At 41.2% G+C, this 21,825-nt stretch overlaps 2 protein-coding genes across 2 annotated transcripts in view; one reads left to right on the top strand and one right to left on the bottom strand.

Moving 5' to 3' along the window:
• Window positions 1–21,825, top strand: part of adam22 (ADAM metallopeptidase domain 22) — a 143,954-nt gene that overhangs the window by 63,006 nt on the left and 59,123 nt on the right. The window contains exon 6 of the mRNA XM_017719809.2: window positions 4,165–4,228. Coding sequence (XP_017575298.1) covers window positions 4,165–4,228 — 64 coding nt within the window. The remainder of the gene's footprint in view (window positions 1–4,164; window positions 4,229–21,825) is intronic.
• The window catches only part of cldn12 (claudin 12), a 7,361-nt gene continuing 3,113 nt past the window's right edge, over window positions 17,578–21,825 (bottom strand). Inside the window, exons 2-3 of the mRNA XM_017719812.2 lie at window positions 21,413–21,715; window positions 17,578–21,039 (exon numbers count right to left, since the gene is read on the bottom strand). Coding sequence (XP_017575301.2) covers window positions 20,177–21,039; window positions 21,413–21,689 — 1,140 coding nt within the window. The 5' untranslated portion in view covers window positions 21,690–21,715 and the 3' untranslated portion in view covers window positions 17,578–20,176. The remainder of the gene's footprint in view (window positions 21,040–21,412; window positions 21,716–21,825) is intronic.

Raw genomic sequence — 21,825 nt, 5'->3', positions numbered from 1 at the left:
AAAACCCTTCAGTGAATAGACGTTCATCCTAACTTTTGACCACAAGGTTGTCCATCCAAGGTAGAGTGACTAAAATACCTCGTAACGAGTTTAATCTCTTAGCTTTTAGGAGATTAGTCCCACTAATGTGAAGGAGAGGGCGTCCCAAGAGTGTTTGTGTGGTGTCATGTAGTGTGTGTATGCGACATAATATGCAAGACCAGTTCACCTTGCTCTCTGTTCTTCTAAATCTGTGCTGACGGAGATTGATTCAGCTGATTGAGTCCTGACTCCAGGACGTAATGACATTGTCTGGGTGTGTTCGTCTGGATGAGGGAGATGTCTGGATGAAGACAACACACCAGAGACATTGGCTCTTGGGTCATAAATGTAGATGGTCATAAAAAAATGCAATATATTTCAAAAGGCATAGCAAGCAGTGGTGTTCCCATGGTTAAGGGGTGTTGTTAGGCAGGACACAAAAAGAAGTAAAATCACTTTAACCCATATGGAAGAAAAGTGTACACATATACACTGTATGGTCAAAAATATGTGGACACCTGACTATCAAACCTGTATGAGCATGTTGGACATCCCATCCCAAAACCACACACATTAATACAGAGTTGCTCCACTCCTTCACTTTTGTCAGAAGGTTTTCCACAAAATTGTGTTTGAAAATTTGTGCTCATTCAGTCAAAAGAGCTTTTACAAGGTCAGGCATGAGTTGGACAAGAAGGGCCAGGCTTGCAGTTCATGTTTGAATTCATTGAGTTGTTTGGGAAACTCTGGGTCTACATGAGTCAGGCAGTAATTGGATTTCTGCTTTACAACCAGCCAATAAACTCACAGAATAAGAGGTGACATAAGGATGATGTAAAACAAACCTTAGGCTGCAGCTTTTTGTAAAACATTGTGCCACTTTACCTGAAACTATGAACATACATCATCTAGAAGATGAAGATTATTTATATCCATTTGGTTTGTGCGCTGCACCAAAAGTGTTTTGCTGCGTCTCGCGGCAACACTACTTGCTTATTTCTGGTACTGCCGTCTATGCGCATCGAAAGAAATCAGAGTAAGACTGCACAATGACTGAGGAATCTGATTACTGAGCTTAAATCCAGCCTCTTTATCAGATTTCTTAAACGGATTTCTAGATCAGAGATATGGTGTTTACATGACCATTTGAATAATCGGATAACTGCAGATATTCATTTATGTTTGGACATTTGTGTGCATGTAAACATATTCTGTGTCAACTAATGTGATGGTACACTGTTTACTGTTTGCACTTTTGTCCTACATCTACACTTGTCTGTCTGACATCAGTTTTGGGTGAGAGTATTGCTGGTGTTTGACTACTGCTTCTTCCCATTTCTCACATACAGTACTGTGTGAAAGTCTTAGGCACCCAAGACACATTTTTATATATATATTGGTCCTAAAACAAGGGGTAGGGGTAAAAAGAAGAAATAGGATTGGTCCTTGATGTCAGCTTTTATTTAGTAACATTTGAGATGGAACTTCCATGACGGTGTAAACAGACATGGAAAAATGCTTGTTGTCTGCTTGTAATAAAACAGCATGACCTACGTTAATGATGGAGTTTGAATTCATATATTTGAGCTTTAGAAACACTTACTAGCAGATTTCTGTCTATAATATAAGGCATCAAAAGTTGTGGACTCAAATGGCGTGGAATAACTGTTTATGGAATGATCCCCACATGAAGACCTATGGGTAGAAGTCATGTAAAGAACAGATGTGGGATTTTAGCCTGAGGGAAGTTCTTCCTAAGTTCTTCGGCTCATGTTGAAAATGTAGTGACCTGCTCTGTTCCACAGGCCACGCACACACACACACACACACACACACACACACACACTTTTATTAGGCACTAAGTAGTCTGAATGTTACTCTAAATGTTTGCAGTGCTGAGTGCATAATACTCCGTTGTAATGCATCTCCAGAGCAGCCCATCATCCTTACACTAAAAGCTATTATACTGCCTCAGTACTTAAAAGACACAAGCAGAATACACAAACAATCACACACACACACTCCTGCACAATTGAGGGCTGAAGTGTGGGAATGCTGCGTTTGGGCCAAAGTGGTGTCCAGCCAAGCACTTTCTCTGAGCTTTTGCAGCAGCGGTAAAAAACCAAGCAATTCTGACCTTTGGAGCTGTGCTGACGTTTAGACTTCTTTTGTGAAGTAGGTGTTTGTGCGTTTGTGTATGTGTGCACTCTTGTGTTACTCTGTAAAACCTGCTTGTACCAACTGTGCAAGGAAAAACCTAATGGTCCTTAACAGTAATTTATTTCGTATGAAATAGTTCCAGTAAACATCATTTAAAGCTGTACTATGTATGATTTGTTAAAACTGAAAAAGTAGTATTCAGCACTCAGGAAGAAACAAAGATGCTAAAATATGGTGGCCATGCGATGCTGCGAGTTTTCAAAGCGGCTCACACTCTCTGCTGAGGACATGTTTAGCTATTGTGGCTGCTGAGATAACAGTAGATCACGTTCTGATTTGTCCTCTTGTCGCACCCTAGAGTGCCGATCCCCTTCTGCTTTGTCCTCTTTCTCCACATACGGTACTGATAACATCTTCAATGGTACTATATCACCCCCTAGGGTACCGATCCCCTTCTGATTTGCCCTCTTTTGCCCCCTAGAGTACTGATCCCCTTCTGATTTGCCCTCTTTGCCATAAAAGTACTGATAACATTATTGGTTCTATTTCGCCCCCTAGAGTACTGATCCCATTCTGATTTGTCCTCTGTTGCCCCCTAGAGTACCGATCCCCTTCTCATTTGCCCTCTTTTGCCATAAAAGTACTGATAGCATTATTGGTCCTATATCACCCCTAGAGTACCGACCCCCTTCTCATTTGTCCTTTGGAGTACCTATCCCATTCTGATCTATCTTCTATTGCCCTCTAGAGTACTTATCCCATTCTCATTTGTCCTCTGTTGCCCCCTAGAGTACTTATTCTGATTTGTCCTTACTCGCCCCCAAGAGTGCCTATCACATTCCAGTTAGTTCTCTGTCACCCCCTAAAGTACTTATCCCACTCTGATTTGTCCTCTGTCGCCCCCTGGAGTACGTATCCCATTCTGATTTGTCCTCTGGCACCCCCTAGAGTACTTATCCCATTCTGATTTGTCCTCTGGCACCCCCTAGAGTACTTATCCCATTCTGAACTGTCTTCTGTCGCCCCCTAGAGTACTTATCCTATTCTGATTTATCTTCTATTACCCCCTAGAGTTCTTAGTGTTTTAACCACCACAGTAATGTAGAACACACAGGGTTTGTGACGCAGGACTGTACATTTGCAATTCAGCATTGTCATTTGTGTTCTTATTTATGTGTTCGTATTCTTTATTTATCTAAATTTAATTTTTTGGGTCTAGTAGGATAGATTTACATACTTCAGTGCTCAAAAAACATTAATTTTCTCATCCTGAACATCTCTATTCACCCTCTGTCTGGAAGGCTCTGTTAGAGCTCCTGTGTCTATAAACAATGAGCCCAGCCTGCTCTGATTGGTCAAACCAACCAGAGCAGTTTTTATAGTGTGTCCACTCTTCGACACACCTGTCTTGTTGGTCCATCTTCTAGATGTAAAGTCAGAGATGATAGCTTGTGTTGCTGCATAGTTAATATTACTCTTCCTCTAGTCCATCACAGGACGCTGCCCACAGGACGCTGTTGGCTGGATATGTTTGGTTGGTGGACTCTTCCCAGTCCAGCAGTGACACTGATGTGTTTAAAAACTCCAGCAGCACTGCTGTGTTTGATCCACTCAGACCAGCACAACACAGAATAACTCTCCATCATCGTGTCAGTTTCACTGCAGTTCTGAGAATGACAACAACCCAAATTATTAATGAACCATGGTGGTCTGGTGGGGGTCCTGAAAACCCCCTGAAAGGGTTACAAAGTATGTAGAGAAACAGATGGACTACAGTCTGTAACTGAACTACAAAGTGCTCCTATATAGTCAGTGGAGCTGATGAAATGGAGAAAGACTCCCAGGAATACTTATGTTTCTACTGAAGTGAATGCTTTCTATCAGTGTAACTCTGTGACCTTTTAACTGTCATGTGTTCCTGAGGTTTAATGATTCTCTCTCTCTCTCTCTCTCTCTCTCTCTCTCTCTCTCTCCTTTGTCTAGTGGAATGTTTTTTGATGGAAACCACACATACATGATTGAACCAGGAGAGGAGGGCAATGATAGCGTAAGTACAGCCTTGTTTCACGCACTCACCCACGTGCATCAAAGAAACGCATCTCACAATTATTACAAAATCGCCTTCTTACGCAATACATGTGTGTGAATGAGAGGGAGGCAGGTGAAAAGGTGAAGATGCAAGGAGTAGAGGCCTGATCACAGTTATTTAATTTGACCATGGTTATTTTCCACAGTTGTTAGCTTTCACAATCCTGAGTTTATGTCACGTATAACATGTGAACTGGGTTCATTCTCATGCATTGGGTTGAGGCAAATACATGTGAATAAAAGAAAGCAGTTATCATGTTTATTGAGACACATCACAGGTCTTGTGAATACGACTGAAGTTCTCACTTCTGACTGAGGCTGTAACGCATTCAGAGGAGCAGTGATGTGATGAGATTTTTTCATGCTCGAGCAGTTTCTGTCTTCATTTGGGAGCTAGTAAGTATTGACGTCTAGGAAGCAAGATAGCTAATCAGCTAGCTTGGCAACTTTAGGCTTACCTTAAAGTTACCTTTAGGCCCAGTTCTTAAAAAAACTGTTGTGACTGTAGGTTAACATACATATAAAAACAGAAAGAGGTGATTTTGAAATCTACTTTGAAACATCGCAAAGACAAGATATGTAACGTTTTATTTTAACTTGTTATTTGTGACTATACACCTTGCCTATACACTATACACCTACCTTGTTCGTCCACCTTGTACATGTAAAGTCAGAGACGACAGCTCATCTGCTGCTGCACAGTTTGTGCTGGTCATTCTCTAGTCCTACATCAGTGGTCACGGGACGCTGTTATCTGGATATTTTTGGTTGTTGGACTATTCCGTGTCCTGCAGTGAGACTGTGGTGTTTAAAAACTCCAGCAGCATTGCTGTGTCTGATCCACTCAGAGCAGTGCAACACACACTAACACTGTCAGTGTTACTGCAGTGCTGAGAATGATCCACCACCCAAGTAGTACCTGCTCGTTCTGAAGTTCATGCCTGCAACACATACCAAAAAGCTGAGACAGGGGCTATTTAATACTAAAAACATTGTGAAATGTTCAAAAAAAGCATCTTAAACAGGTGATGCACTCATGTTTGGGTTTAAAAGGAGCATCAACAAAAGGGCTGAGTCCTTTGTGAACAAGGATGGTTGAGGCTTGCCACTTTGTCAAAAGTGCATGAGAAAGAAATCCAGGTTTGACAATAACATTCCTCAGCCAGGGATTGTGTTTTACATATAAGTGCAATTCAGAAATCTCTGTGCATAAAGGCAAAGGTTAAAAACTGAAAATGCATGTCCAACACCTTCGACCCCTTAGGCACTGCATAAAAAACGAGCACGCTTCTGTGTTGGATATCACTGCATGGGCTCAGAACACTTTGAAAAACAGTTGTCAATAAACATTATTCATTACTGCTTCCCCAAATGCAAATTAAGACTGTACTGTGCACAGTTGAAGCCATATTTCAAAAGTATCCAGTAAAAGCTGCCAACTTCTCTGGGCTCACTTCATGACTGAACTGGTGCACAGTAGAAATGTGTATTTTGGTCTGATGAGTCAACCTTTCAAATCATATATATATAATGGACACATTTCAAAAGACAAGTTGGACTAATTCCAGATTGTTACCAGCATAAAGTTCAAAAGCCAGGGTCATGGTATGGCAGCTTATTAGTGGGTACATCTGTGAAAGCACTATTAACTCGTTTTGGGGCAACATATGCTGCCTTCTAGATGCCGTCTTTTTCAAAAGGGTCCATGCTTATTTCAACATGACAGTGCCAAGTGTTACAGCATTTGCCAGACTGCCTTTAATGTCGTTTTGGTCCAGCCCCTCTTGTTTGCAGTTTTAGTTCCAGATTGCTTAGTTTGCTCCAGTTTGCTTAGTTGTCTGTAGTCAAAACAGATATTGAAGAATGGCCATATATGAAATACAATTATTCACACTAACTAAGAGGGCATTTGCGCAGTCTGAGATTAAAAAGCCAGAGGTCTGGATAACATACACTTACCTTTCCCAGTCCAGAAGTGGTGAACTCAGTGCCTCCAGCGGTCTTCTCTAAACAACTTTTCTGCTTATGCTGCTTACTGAAATGCTGGTTTGCTCATGTGTGTACAAAGCAACTTATCCATAATTTTTCCCTAGCCGGGAGCGCTAAAGCAAAAGGAGTGACCCAGAGCCGAAGAGTTAAAAAAACAGGGGGCTATTCCTGGCTGAGCAGGTCATATCATTTCAGGTCCATCACATAATCAATAACGACATCTGAGCCTTTAGTTCCATGTCAGCAAGGCTACTGCTATTAGCCACTGATGGCTGCTAGCGCTAGCAATCTTAATATAATGAGACACAGAGTACAAAGCCGGGCTAGTTCTCCTGTTCCTGTTATGTTTTATAGGACTTATGAGTGTTGTTTTCACCCGGTGAGGACTGTAGGGAGAGATGTCATCTCTCGACAGTCATATAATGACACAATTCATTAAAAGATTGAGACTGCTAATCTGATTTATCTGCCAGCCGGCGGACTAATTATGGCAGTTGGGAGAAGTGAACCGTGCAGCTTTGTGGTGCAATGGAGAGGGATGAGGATAAAGAGTTACAATGTCAGACGTATCCGTTTACCATGAGCTGGACATCTTAATAAGAGAGAAGAGAAACGGAGAGGGTGTTAAGGCCAATTAGCACAGTGTTTCTGAAGTGTTGTTTAGGCCGTCTGATGGAGCAGATTGGCCTCGATTTTAATCAATGTTTCATTCAACACCACCTCTGTGAGACGCATGACTTACATTCATCGAAATCCCACCCCTTTTGTTCGGCTGTTATTTTTTAGGCTGTTTTTTTTCCACCAGCAAATGAGTGAAGCTATGAAACTCCATAGAGATCCATTCAAATCACACATGCCCAATGTAACTTCATTTAAAGTGATGGTTAACAACAATCTTATAATCTTATTGGACTAGTACTAGTACTAGTACATAGTATTAATGGCCTTTTTCCAGAGGGGGAACCCTCAGTGCCTTCTAGGCCTTTAGAGATGACCTAATGATTTCTGGCCACCAAAGAATACATGTCTGTTTTTGATGTGCTGTCCAGCAGGCCAGCTCACTGAGTCACTGACTGTCTGACTGAGTGACTGACTTTTATTTTAAAGCTGCTTTAAAACTGTTTAATTACAAAAGACCAGAAGAAACAAAGAGCTGATATTCCTGCTGATGTGCTTACTGTACTGAAATTAAAGTCATGAAATAAATCAAAAAGATCTTTGAAAAAAAAAAGCGACACTAAAAAAAGTACAAAAAAGTAAGCATTATTATCACAAGTTTAAATTTAGGGGTTTCGGATTTGGGATAGACACCTCAGATAAAAAAGTACACTATGAATTATTTTGTATATGTTTAGCTCATTTATCTCAATTAATGTCTTGGGTTTAAATAGACCATAACACCCTTGTAAATATCTAAGATCTGAATAGTTGATTGTTTTTTTTAATGTGGGATGGCAGTTTGAACTAATTTGCTATAGCGCCTCATATACGATAAATGCCTCTATTGCCCTGGACATTTCTTAAAATTGGTCATGAAATTTATTGGCTTAGTGGCCCTAGTGGCCAGTGCAAAATTGTTACGTGTCTACTGCTGGTTGGACCACTCCCAACCCAACAGTAACCCTGACTTGTGTAAAACCCCCAGAAACACCGCTGTGCCTGATACATAGCAGCAGTTCTGTGGTCAGAAACTGACCAGTGATGAATGTGGTAGAGCATGGCTAACGGCTGAAAACAGTCTGTAATTGTACGCCTCTACAGTGGAACTATAAGGTAGCCAGTGAGTGGACATAGGCATTTCTAATAAAGTGGGCGATGATTCCTCAGACTATTGGACTTTCTCTCCATTAAGAGCTTCCTTAAGTAGAAGTGGCCTGTGATGATGTAAGCTCTCTGAGTTTGGATGCTGTATGGTGCACGCTACAGGATCCAACAGCCATGCATTATTCATCTCGTCCGGAAAGTGCTCTGACGTGGGAGGGATGGAGCGGGGAAGAGAGTGAGTGATAGAAGGATGAAAGAGAATGAATACAGAAGTCTCTCCATGTCCACTGCGTCCTCCACAAGAGAAACAAATGGATAGTTCTCCTGTGTAGCTTCCAGTCGTCCCCATTGATAGCATCTCTCTGAACATAAGCAAGTTTCTTGTCACTGAGCATTAGCACTGTCATCTTTCTAGCAAGAAGGCAGCAGAGTTGCCAATTTTGTAAGCGTAGTGTTCTTGTAATGATAATTTGCTTAAATAAATGTGAAAGTGGACATTGAGTTGTGAAAAGTAAAGATTGCTTTTAAATTTAATTTCACTGTGTTTTGTTAGTAAAATACAAACCCAATTCAAAAAACGTTGGGCCAGTATGTGAAATGCTAATTCAAAAAGAAACCATTGGTTAATAAATACTGTTTGACCTGTTTCAAATTAGAAACAGGACAAAACCACAATATTTGATGTTTTACCTTAAGAAATGTATAGTTTTTTATTTGTAAACTTTTTTTTAAATCTTATTAAAAAGGACATGATGTGCATTTTTATATCTGCATATATACATGCATTTATATCTGTGCATTTAATTATAGTTAATGTTGTCAAAGATTTGAATTGCCTATTTCAGTTATTAAAGCTGCTGGTCTGGTTGCACCCTTTGACTTGCTGGTTGTGCCACCTGACTTTTCAGACTAATTTCAAATGAAACAGGCATTTGGCCCTGGGGAAGCCTTTGTCCTTGAGCGTGAGTTTAAACTTGCATTTTTTCAAATATATAAATATTATAATAATAATTACAAATTCAGAATTAACATATATTTACAAAGAAACAATAAAAACAATATTTGATGTTCTTTGTAAATGGATCAATGACAAATAACATTTTTAATCTTATTAAAAATGCCATGATGTGCATTTGCATACCTGCATTATAGAGTTGCTGGTTGTGCCACCTGACTTTTCAGACTAATTTCAGATGAAAAAGGCACCTACTTAGACTCTTGGAAACATTTGTCCTTGAACCTGAGTTAGTACTTAGATTCTTTCAGATACATCAACATTATTATAACAATTACACATTTTCCATAAAAAAGGGCTACTAGCTGGTTTATAATTTGCAAACAATAAAATATTGGAAACCTAAACACTGATCAACTTACAGTGTAGGACTCTCCTTCGTGAACTGTGAGGGAGGAGATAGCTCTCGTCAATATTTAGAATTTACGCTGCAGTACCTATTTGAATTGCTTTAATGTTCCTTTAACATCAAAGGCTGTTCCTCTAGCTCCTGTAGCATGGCTAAAGTTACTGTAACCGTATGTTCACATTAAGAGGTGAAAAGTCACTGTTGTCGCCTGAGATTTATCTCTTGTGAGAGATTTTGAGGCTGCTTTTGTTGTGATGTGAGGGCATGAACATTGTCAAGCTTCTGTCAAGAAAATGCAAAATATATACTATATGCATTGCTGTTTTGTTTAAAACATGAACTACAATTAGTGTTTACAATTTTATATGTTTCCTGGCCATATTTTGAATGATATTATTGGGAATAGGACAAAAAATGCCACTGAGATTGCAAAGTTTGCAAAGCAGAGGCTGGGAAGTACAGACCCCTGCATCTGCAATTCATCTGAGGATTTTGTCTGAGCCTATCATTTAGATTGTCACTTCACTGTTTCAAAGTTAATTTGCATAAAGTAAAAAAAAATCAGCTTATAGCTTGTCGTTCTGCCGCTGTGTCTCTTGCCACTAAATCACGGCTACAAATCACGTACTCCCACAGGAAATGACTGGTCGCCTGTCACTTCGTTGCCTGCTAGCTTGAAGGGACGATAAAACTACCTGCACTTTACCAAGCTGAAGCTTTTTTGCCTTAATGTGGCTGATGTGATGTTTTCAGACCTGTCCTATAAACCACTGACTTTAGGTTAGGCTGATGCCACGCTTGCGCTAAATGATGGCGCCTGCGCGGTGAAAAAAGTTTCTATTAAGGTCGTACGGGACACAAATTGGATATGTATCTGATCTATGACCACAGGACATCTGATCTGAATCGAAAAGATCACATTTGTGTTCTGACCCGAGTCGTATTAAGACAAAAAATCAGATTTGTCCGATCGAGTCTGGTAATGTGAATGCAGCCTTTCAGATGTGGTCCTAGATCTTTTATCCACACATACAATGACTGTGCAATATTTTGCTTGTTTCAATGAACTACAAGTGAGAAATAATTAAACAAAATGAAAGAAGTGGCGTGATGCATATGCCATAGGGAACATTGGGAGGGTTAAACATGACCGAGCCTTTTCAGTAGCCCTTTTCCGGTGGTTTTGTTTTGACAGGTTAGTGCTGACCCAAGCAATTTGTGCATGCTTACAAGGTATGAGTACCAGTGACCAGGGTAATTCTTTGATCTAATTTGTTCAGACGTGGTAATGACCCACAGAGATGAAACCTCTCTGCTCAGCCATATGGTCCATGCATCTGTCATCCGCAGTGCTGCGGCAGAAAGAGGAGAAGTGCAACCCTGCTTGGCCTCCATACTGTCTCTCGCTGTGGGATGCTGCAAAAGAGCGGCCCGAGCCAAATGCACCTCGTATCCTACTTACCTGTAGTTACTTACAGAGCAGCCAGTGGCAAACAATCCTTTTGAAAACATGGAAAATTTTAATCATGTTAATCATGACCAATTGATACATACTTACACAGCAAGCAGGTGTAGTGTATATTTGCAGTTCATACGTGGTCACTAGTTTGGACGTGTCTCGGTATGTGTAAGTTCAACTTGAGCTCTTAATGATGTAATTAAGTTTATGGTTTGGAACCTGTACTGACTCTTTATTTACTGTTCTCAGTTATGGCTATTTTTAATATTTTGAAGACTGTTTCTAATGTGTTGAGTGATTAGACTAGTCTGGACCAGACTGTTTCAAATGTGTTGCATGATTAAACTAGTCTGGACTAAGCTGTTTCTAATGTGTTGAGTGATTAGACTAGTCTGGACCAGACTGTTTCAAATGTGTTGCATGATTAAACTAGTCTGGACTAGACTGTTTCTAATGTGTTGTGTGATTAGACTAGGTTGGAGTAGACTGTTTCTAATGGGTTGTGTGATTAGATTAGTCTGGACTAGGTTGTTTATAATGTGTTGCATATTTAGACTAGTCTAGACTAGACTGTTTCAAATGTGTTGCATGATTAAACTAGTCTGGACTAAGCTGTTTCTAATGTGTTGAGTGATTAGACTAGTCTGGACTAGACTGTTTCTAATGTGTTGTGTGAGTAGATTAGTCTGGACTAGGTTGTTTATAATGTGTTGCATGTTTAGACTAGTCTAGACTAGACTGTTTCAAATGTGTTGCATGATTAAACTAGTCTGGACTAGGCTGTTTCTAATGTGTTGAGAGATTAGACTAATCTGGACTGGGCTGTTTATATGTGTTGCGTGATTAGAGTAGTCTGGACTTGGCTGTTAATATGTGTTGTGTGTTTAGACTAATCTGGACCAGACCTTTTATAATGGGTTGCATGATTAGACTAGTCTGGACTAGACTGTTTCTAATGTGTTGTGTGATTAAACTAGTCTGGACTAGGCTGTTTCTAATGTGTTGCGTGATTAGACTAATCTGGACTAGACTGTTGATAAAGTTTTGTGTGTTGTAGCGATGGCCTGAGGAGACGCAGACCCACACTGACCAGAAAACCCAATGTGAGCTCAGAGATACACAGTCGCAAACACTAGATTGGGACTAGATTGTTTGCATGCACAGCAAGTTTAAGATCTACTTACAGATTTCCAATGATGTTCAAGTCAGGGGAGTGTGAGGGCCATTTCAAAGTTTCCTCTTGCTTGCTTAAAGTAGTTCATAGCAGCTTTTTGAAGTGTGTTTGGGATCATTGTCCTGTTGTAGAAGGCAGCCTCTTTCCATCTTAAGTTTCTTGACTGAATGCATCACATTTACTTGAAATCCAGGGAATCTGCAGAATTGCAGATTTTGATGTTGTGAATTGGCTACAAACCTTTGACCTCTGAAGGTGAAGATATTAACAGCAAATCCTGTAAGTTATGTGGTGAAGCCGCTGAGGATTGGGCTCGTTGTTCCACCGATGCTTAATGAGATTGAGATCAGTGGAATTGAGAAGCCGGGACAACACATTGAATTCTTCTTTATGTTCCTCAAACCATTCCTGAACAATGTGTGCAGTGTGGCATGCTGAAAGAAGCCACTTCCAGTAGGGAAACTGCTGACCATTGCCATGAAGCAGTATACCTGGTCCACAGTGATGAATAGGCATGTGGCATGTGTTTAACTTGATGTTCACTTGAATGCATAGACCCAGTGTTTCCCAGCAGTTTCCCCAGAGCATCACACTCCTTCCACTGACATGTCTTCTTCCCAGAGTGCATCCTGGTGCTTCCCCAGGTAAATGACACATACGTGCCCAGCTGTCCTCATCATGTAAAGAAATGTCTGACTCATCAGACCAGGTGACCTTCTTTCGTTGCTCTAAGGTCCAGCCCTGACACTTTTGTACCCATTATAGGCTCTTTCGATGGTGGACAGGGGATAGCATGGGCACTATGAATGTTCTGTGGCTGTGCGGCCACATATGCAGGAGGGTGTGTTACACTGTGTGTTGTGACTTGTTCCTTCCGTACCTATCATCAAAAGTTTTGTCTCGTTGGACTAGATGGGATAACCTTCTTTGCCCTGCTGCTTCTATTAGCCTTAGGTGGTTCGTGGTTGTCAGTCAGTAGGTGCTCTTCACTGCGCCCCAGCCTTGCCATTTCAGAGGTACTCCAACCCAGTCGTCTGGTCATAACGATCTGGCATTTGACCCATTCGCAAAGTTGCTATTTGAGTGGAGGATCATTCTCAGCATTGATGTGGTGGTGGTGTGTTAGTATGTGTTGTGCTGGTCTGAGTGGATCAGACACAGCAGTGCTGCTGGAGTTTTTAAACACTCACTGTCCACTCTATTAGACACACCTGTGTTGTTGGTCCACCCTGTAGATGTAAAGTCAGAGATGATAGCTCATCTCTTGCTGTACAGTATGAGCGAATCATCCTCTAGTCCTTCATCAGTGGTCACAGGCCACTCCCCAGAGGATGCTGTTGACTGTATATTTTTGGTTAATGGACTGCTCTCAGTCCAGCAGCGACACTGAGGTGTTTAAAAACTCAAGCATCACTGCTGTGTCCGATCCACCCGTACCAGCACAACATTCAGCCCCTTCTTTTTGTTGTGTCTGTGTCTCTCAGAAAGTCGTGGGTTTGTGTTATTATGGCATGCTTTGTGCCAGCTTTCGTTTCCTCTGCCAGAAAGAGTAAGGTGGGATGGTGGTGGTGGAGAGTAAGGGGGGCTGGGTAATCCTCACCCTTGTGGGGGGGTGCAGTATGGGGAATACTGTGAACACACACACACACACATTGAATATCCTTTACCACTCAGATCCAAAAAAAACCCAAAGAAGTGTGCCATCCCCCAACCTGCTTTCTATTCATGATCTAGTTCCCCAGAGAGAACAAGCTACGATACACACCCTCACACACACACTGCCCCCTCATCACACACACACACACACACACACACACACACACACACACACATCTATCTCATTTCTATGCCAGTACATCTGAGAGACCATCTGCCTCCAACCCCTAATCCTTCACACGGTGCCCCCCACTTGAGTGTGTTTGGGGGTGGGGGTGGGGGAGGGGAGTGTGTGTGTGTGTGTGTGTGTGTGTGTGTGTGTGTGTGTGTGTGTGTGTGTGTGTGTGTGTGTAGGCCAAAAATGGAAACACGTATTGCTTTTTTTTTAATCAGCAATAAATCACAATTAGGCCAACCAACACAACATACCATTTTACGGACACCCAGTTCAACCAAACATTATTCCATAATATTCCATTAGTTGGCAGTGTTGTAGTCTTAAGGCTGAATTATACGTCTGTATTTGCATATCTGTGCACATGGGCGTGTGTCGCGCGCAGGTGTTTACGTAGGTGTCTGCCAGCATACTTGCATGCAAGTTGAGCGTTCTGCACTAGGGGGCAGTGTCCAAAACAGAATGTACAGAAAACAAAGAGCCTTACTTCACTTGTCCAAGAAATAATAGTCACTTAATATAATATGTTATTGGAATATGTTGAAGATACTTCCAAACTACAGCTGAAGACCAGTTTTGACATTACTGTGGAGGAATTCTGGCTCACTGTTTTTTCCAGAATTGCTTTAGTTTGGCCACATTGGAGGATGAACTGCCTGTCTAAGGTCCTGCCCCAGCATCAAGTCAGGACTTCGACTAGGCCACTCCAGAACCTTAATTTTGTTTTTTTGTTTTTTAAACCATTCAGAGGTAGACTTGCTTTCATGCTTGTCTAGCTGCAAAACCCAAAGGCACTTGAGCTTCAGATCATGGACTGATGACCGGACATTCTAGAGGATTTTCTGCAAGAAAGCCGAATTCCTTGTCCAAATCAAAATGTACATTTAACAAAGAGAAACGCCTTGTGTTTTTCCTCTTTCTCAAGAAATATTACTCCCTTTTTCATATTGCAATGTTTTTAAGATGTGTTGTATAGGCGTCTTCATACAACAGTTAGTTCGGGCCAAGCAAGCTGATTGGTTGAGAGACGTTCTAACCATGGTGATATTTCACCATAACATCACTGGTTTTTCACAAACACTGTATCATGACAGACCCTGGCTTTTGAATTTTATACTGATACTAATCTGGATTTACTTCTTTGGCCTGAAGAACACAGAGAGGAGGGACTCATCAGTACATGACAGTACATGTTCCCACCGGCCATCAGTCCTTTTCAGATGAGCTTGAGCCCAAAGAAGTTGGCAGCATTTCTTGATGTTGTCGATTTGACTTCTGCTATGCGTAGTACAGTCTTAACTTGCATTTCTGAATGCAGCGATGGACATTGTTTATGCACAACAGATTAACAAAGTATTCCCGAACCCATGCAACGGTATCCATCACAGAAGCACAGTGGTTTTTAATGGAGTACGAAGGATGGAAGGTCATGCGCATTCGATCATGGTTTTGCCCTTTATGTACAGAGATTTTGTTGGATTCTCTAAATGTGTTGATGATATTATGCACTGTAAAGGGTGAAATACCAAAAATCTTTGCACTCACTCGCTAAGAACATTACTTTTAAGCTGTTGGATTTTATGATGATAAAGGACTAGGGCTTTCTTGTTGATCAGGTAAAATTTACATATCTTTTTTCAAATACAGGACAAAGTGGATTTACAAATCACTGTTTTCTGTTTATATCTGAACATTTTTTTGGAATACAGTTTGTACAAAGTTAGCTTTGCTTTGAAATGTTTGGCCTGCAGTCTGTGTTGACTGGTGAGTAAAGGCCTTCTGTCAGCAAATGACCAACCAGCCAAATGAGTCACCACTTATGAAGCATTTACACTTTATCACATACTCATGTCACATATAGTCTATCAGATTTGTATTAGCATTAAAGAGAGAATATCAATTACAGTTTGGAGCATATGAGGTGTAACTACCTAAACCCATCAGCTCTTCGTCTTGGGACAGTTACATCAAAGACTCGGGCAATTATAGAAACGACTCAGTCCCTCTTCACTTTGGTGAATCTATCGGGGTTTTGAGAATAAGAGACAGCAATGCGTTCGTCTGTAGTGATATCACTGCCTTTCATGTTAATTAATGGGCAAGAAACTATGTAAGCCTTTAGTGCTAGTAGAACCTTAGCCAATCAGAATTAATGACCCTTGTGAATACAGATTACGAGCATGTGCAGACGGTCAGGGAAAACGAATTTTTGGAGCTGCAGCTGCCATGTTTCATGTGTCTTATTTCATTTTCACTGCACAGAAACATTAACAGTACTGACAGACTGTCGGTATCTGATTTATATCCTTCTTTTTTCTGACACATTTTTGTCCACTATTTGTTTTCGAGATGTTTTGGAATGTTCAAGTGGAAACAGTGTGCTTATACAGAGTTTTTGATTGGATGAACTGTTTTCATAGAATGATCGTAAAATATCATTGTGTTTACCCAACTTTAATACAGATGTTGATGAGTCCATTATCAACACCCTATTAATAATGCAGCATACTAGAGCAACCCCCCTAGCCACCACCTCAGATGGTAGCAGCCACCTAGCAAGAACCTAGCATCCCCCAAGAAACCATTTGGGATATCATTGGATTCACCATGGATAGCATAGCAACCATCTAACAACACCCTAGCATCCAGCTGGGATACCATTGCAACCACCTAGCAACACCATAACATCCAGCTGGGATACCAATAGCAACCACCTGGAACACCTCAGCATCCAGGTGGGATACCATGTAGCTACAGCCTAACATCCAGCTGAGATACCACAGCAACCACCTATCAACACCTTAGCATCCAGCTGGGATACCATAGCAACCACCTAGCAACAACCTAGCGTCCAGCTGGGATACCATAGCAAACACCTAGAACACTTTAGTATCCAGCTGGGATACCACAACATCCATGTAGCCGCACCCTAACATCCAGCTGGGATACCATAGCAACCACCTAGCGTCCAGCTGGGATACCATAGCAACCACCTAGAACACCTTAGTATCCAGCTGGGATACCACAGCAACCACCAAGAACACCTTAGCATCCAGCTGGAATACCACAGGATCCATGTAGCTACACCCTAACATCCAGCTGAGATACCACAGCAACCACCTAGCAACACCTTAGCATGCAGCTGGGATACCATAGCAACCAACTAACAACACCCTAGATTCAAGCTGAGATACCATAGCAACTACCTGATAACCATAGAAAATACCACAGTAACCACCTGGCAATACCCTAGAAACTTGGAATTTTTTTACTCAGTTTTTTTTTTCACTTTTTTGTAGTCCTTAAAATAGCTCTGCGCCCCTGTAAATATCCATGATTTGTTGGGCACATCAGCCCTGCAGTTTCAGTCTAAAACTGGGGGAGAGTACGTTTGATTTTTCCCCTGAACTACCACTTTAAGAAGTCATGTTGGCCACTTGTGCTTGTGGCAGGTGACCCTCTGGTTGTCAGGGGCAACGAGCAGACACAATGCACCACTCATGATAAACAAGAGCTTTAATTAGCCCCCCTTTTTTTTTTTTATCATGGTCAGTGCTCCATCATATACTCTGCCCTTTCATGCTGCCTAGATTCATGAAGAATAACAAAATTAAATCTAATTTTGGAAAATTATTTTGTTCTCTTAAGATTCAGGACCTGCTTAGTCGAGCACATTTATCAGAATAATGTCAGGCTTTCTTTATCCAAAAACATCAAAACACTGTAATTCATCTGTAGTGTTTTATTAAATATGACAAACTAGACGTTAGAGTCCAGCTAAGGTCTTCAAACATACAAAAGACAGTGTGCAGCATGAATACAGAAAAAAACGTTAGTGTTAAAATATAATATTACATTTTCACTTCATTTTTTAAAAAACATCACCATAAGGCATATGGAATGAAAGTTGTAACATGTAACCCCCTTAACAGCACCAACCATTCAGATCCTTTTAAAGCATCACACAAATCCCTGTTGCCAAAAGGCAATTCCATTTTTTTTCTAAATATTTCAAAAATATGTAAAGTCATTCAGAGTGGCTGGATTTGAAATGCTTCATTCAAAAGTAACTTCCCAGACAGAAAGGTTCATAGCAGTGATCGGAACCGGATGTCTAAAGAGTTTAATGCCCATAAAAACTACATCTCTGAGAGCTATTATATATAATGATCACCAGTAAACTGCCTAAAGCCCATACGTCTTAGAATCCATTCATAGAGATTTACATGCAGGGTGTTGTATGGCAAAATAGTCCCCAAAGAAAGTTGACCACCATTACCATTAACCACATGTTACCATTATCAACTCAGAAGATGAGTAGATTCATTGGTGGTTTGGGTTAGAAAACAAAATGGCTATTTTTCTTGTATATTTGAGGCATCATTCCATAGCAAACCATTCTGAATGACTGTTTACATCTCAGCAATTTAAGTTGGAACTGTGGAATTCCACTTTAAGCAGACCTCTGCTGTCTCCTTCATAGGCCGCAATTAAAAAATAGACAGTTAAGCATTTAAGCAGGAGCAACAGACAGGCAAGCAATAAGGCAAATGTTCAAAAGCTTGTTAGAAAAGAATAAAAAACAGAAAAAACAACATTTAAATTCAATTCATATATAAAAACTGGCACATTAAACATTTAAAACCTTCAAAATTACATTATAAAAAATGGAGAAATCTAAAACCAATGCATTGACTAGGCTTAATTAATCAGGGAAACTTGATCCCTCCACTCACACTGCCCAGCACACTAACAGTGGCAGTGAGAGTAAACAGTGTTATCATATATGCACGTATTAGTAATGCTAAGCTATATTTATCATCCCTGAATACTAAATACAAGAGGCACAACAAAAACAAGTTAAATAACCCTGACACAATGGCTTTACCATGTAATTGAGGCACCCGATAACATGTATGAGTGGTGTGTTGTTTTCGCTTGCTTGCAGCGTTTATAATGCAGTGCATGTTAGTGTTGACATGTTAATATTAGAAGACGTGATTAATCGGTGAGTATAAGTGCAAAGAACAGTCATTTGTAGTACAGTAGCTTAGATGTTGGTGGTCATGTCTAATGACTGTGTGCTAAAAGATCAAGAAAGTACATATATATTCAAGCCAAAATGGCAGGGAGCTCCCTCTTTCTAATCAGAGGAGTCCCAGACTTCCACAAATGAGGGCAGTCTCTTCATCCGTCATACGTATAAAAGGGTGACTGGACAACCTCCAGTGTTGGTATTATTAGTATTATCAGTATTATCTCTGCAAGTATATCTGCTGATACTTCCATTAACATCACAGATGATGTGTCTAGAAGCTTAAGATACTATTACTAGCGATGTGTTACATTTGACATGCCAGTATTTCAATACTGTAATCACTATTTGGGTATTTGTTACATTAATCAAAGAAAGACAGAAAATATACAGGCTCAGTTCAGTCAAACACAACAGTTTTGCTCGGAAGGCTAATTTGTTATTCTGAAACATGAGTGCCTGAACATAAAAGCGCTGTTAAAGCTGAGAAGGCAGAGACAGTGTGGCTGTTAACTAGGCTAACTACTCTAGCTGATGTTAGTCAGGACCAGAAATAAAGAAAATACCTTTATCTGTTAAATAACCTATTGGCACGTTGCCCTCTGTGGAGAAATCACCTTGTGTAGTAAAGGATGAGTCGTTATCAGCATCCAACCTGACACCTGTTAGCTCTATCAGCTCATCTGAAGAGGCAGCCCCCCTCACTCATCCTACATGAAAACCTACTGATGCCCCTCAGCTAATGTTAGTTAAATACAACATTATTACTGGATCTCTGTTCATGAATTCTTAAGGATTCTCACATAGGCACATCTCTAACTACTACTACTCCTCATAATAACAGCAACATTTTTTGAGACAGACCTTGACTCTGAAGCAGATATCACCCAACATACTTACACATTCGGTAATGTTCATGTGTGAGAATACTAGTGTGTTGCAGTGGTTTGCATTAACTGAATCAAGAATTAAACTTTTCTCTCTGTTATCCAGCACAGGCCTAATATCATGATACCTGAAGACAATTTTATGATCTACATATATTTAAGTATAAAAGAGGACAATGCCTATAATAGTGTTCTACCAACTGTGCAGCACCATATTCAGTTGTGCAGGGCTAATTATACTCTCTTTAATTCCCATCGTTTGATATTCGAAATTCTGATGTCTAATCTAAGTACTGATGATACCAAGGATATGCCAAGAAAAGCTTGTAATTTCAATGTAACGATACCATATCGTCATTTCTCCCACCCCTAGAGTATACAGTGGAACCATCTTTTTGTAGATGTCACTCTGTTAGGACAGGGATGTCGATTTCGATTCCAGACATTCGTGATCTTGTGGAGTAGCGGTTTCCCGCGTACCTCTGTGAGGGACCGTAGCTTTGTGAGGGAGCGTGTGAAGGCACATAGCTTTGTGAGGGAGCATGTGAAGGCGCATAGCTTTGTGAGGGAGCATGTGAAGGCGCATAGCTTTGTGAGGGAGCATGTGAAGGCGCATAGCTTTGTGAGGGAGCGTGTGAAGGTGCATAGCTTTGTGAGGGAGCGTAACCATAAGCCTGCGAGGCTCCTGCTTCAGACCCATATCCATCCGGGACTGACATTTGGGCCATGTAAACCTGGGGCGGTACAGGCTGGGTAGGCAGGGTCTGGGCATACCCTTGTGCAGGGATGAAGGCTGGAGCATCCAGAACAGCAGGAGGGAAAGGCTGAGGCGCATAAGTAACAGGTGAAGGGAGGCCATTGGTTAGTAGTGGTTGAGCGGAAAGGCTGTTGGTCATGACAGGCACCTCTGGTAGAGGCAGCCAGAACGGCGAAGGCAGCTTCTTACACATGCAGTACCACATGAACATCAGCAAGGCAGCAAAGATGAGGCCACCAGCTCCACCGATCGATACGTACACAGCAAACTCCACGCCGAACAGGTTATCATAGCGGGCGTTCAGGTCCTTGGTGTGGAAGAGGAACCAGACGGACGGCGGCATGGCAATGGCTCCAGCTAAAAAGAGGAGCACTCCAGCCACCAGGTGGCAGCCCGAGCTGTTGACCAGGCAGCGGCTAGTCTTGATGTTGTCTGGCGTTTTGGAACAGCATGCCGTCTTACACATGCCTGTCAGGCTGATCAGCAGGGCCAAGCCGGAAAAGAATAGCGCTGTGAAAAAGAGGAACAGTTTGTTCACTGCTGTACTGTTTATTTTTATCCCTACTGAAAATGAGGTGCACCGAAAGGAAAATACTACACTGTACAGGATTCTGGGAGTATTTTGTAAAATAGCAGTGAGCAAGCCAAAAATCAAACCTGTCTGGTAAAAGAAGATCTAAGATTTTGTTCATTTTGGGCTTAAATTATACAGAAAACTGGGAAATCCAACTTCCACAAGACCAGAGTTTAAGAATTCTTTTATATGAACAGCTTAATGTGAATACATCACCACAGGGTTTAATACGTTCTAATCTTTTTAGTGTACATCTGACAACATAGAGAAAAGGCATTGTTGTTTATATTAGCAGCAATAAACACCAACCTGCTGGTAAACAGAACTGGAGTAGCCTGATGTCCAGCTGGTCTACTTTAGAGTACCACTCTGCATCAAAGTAGTAGCATCCTGTGTAGCCCTCTTGCTGGACACACTTGGTCCACAGGCCATCGTAAACGGTGACGTTTTTGGCATTGCGGTTGAAGGTGATCAGACGAGTGGTCCTCCACTGTGGGATCACTGTGGCGACAGCTAGAGCACCTACTGAGAGCATGGCGATGATGAACGCAAACGCGTTGGTGGCATGGATGTCACGGCAAGACATGGTGACCAACTGTTCTGGCACCAAACCTGAGAAAAAACAGACTGGTAGATTAGAACGTACTCAGAGCAAAATTATGATAGCTAGATCTCTGGCTGTACTAGATTCAGTCATGCATATTCCAGTGCCTACATAAGTG

Source organism: Pygocentrus nattereri, chromosome 24, assembly GCF_015220715.1.
Source record: "Pygocentrus nattereri isolate fPygNat1 chromosome 24, fPygNat1.pri, whole genome shotgun sequence".
NCBI lineage: Eukaryota > Metazoa > Chordata > Actinopteri > Characiformes > Serrasalmidae > Pygocentrus > Pygocentrus nattereri.
Note: the sequence above shows the minus strand (reverse complement) of the source record. Positions and strands in the feature narration are given on the sequence as shown.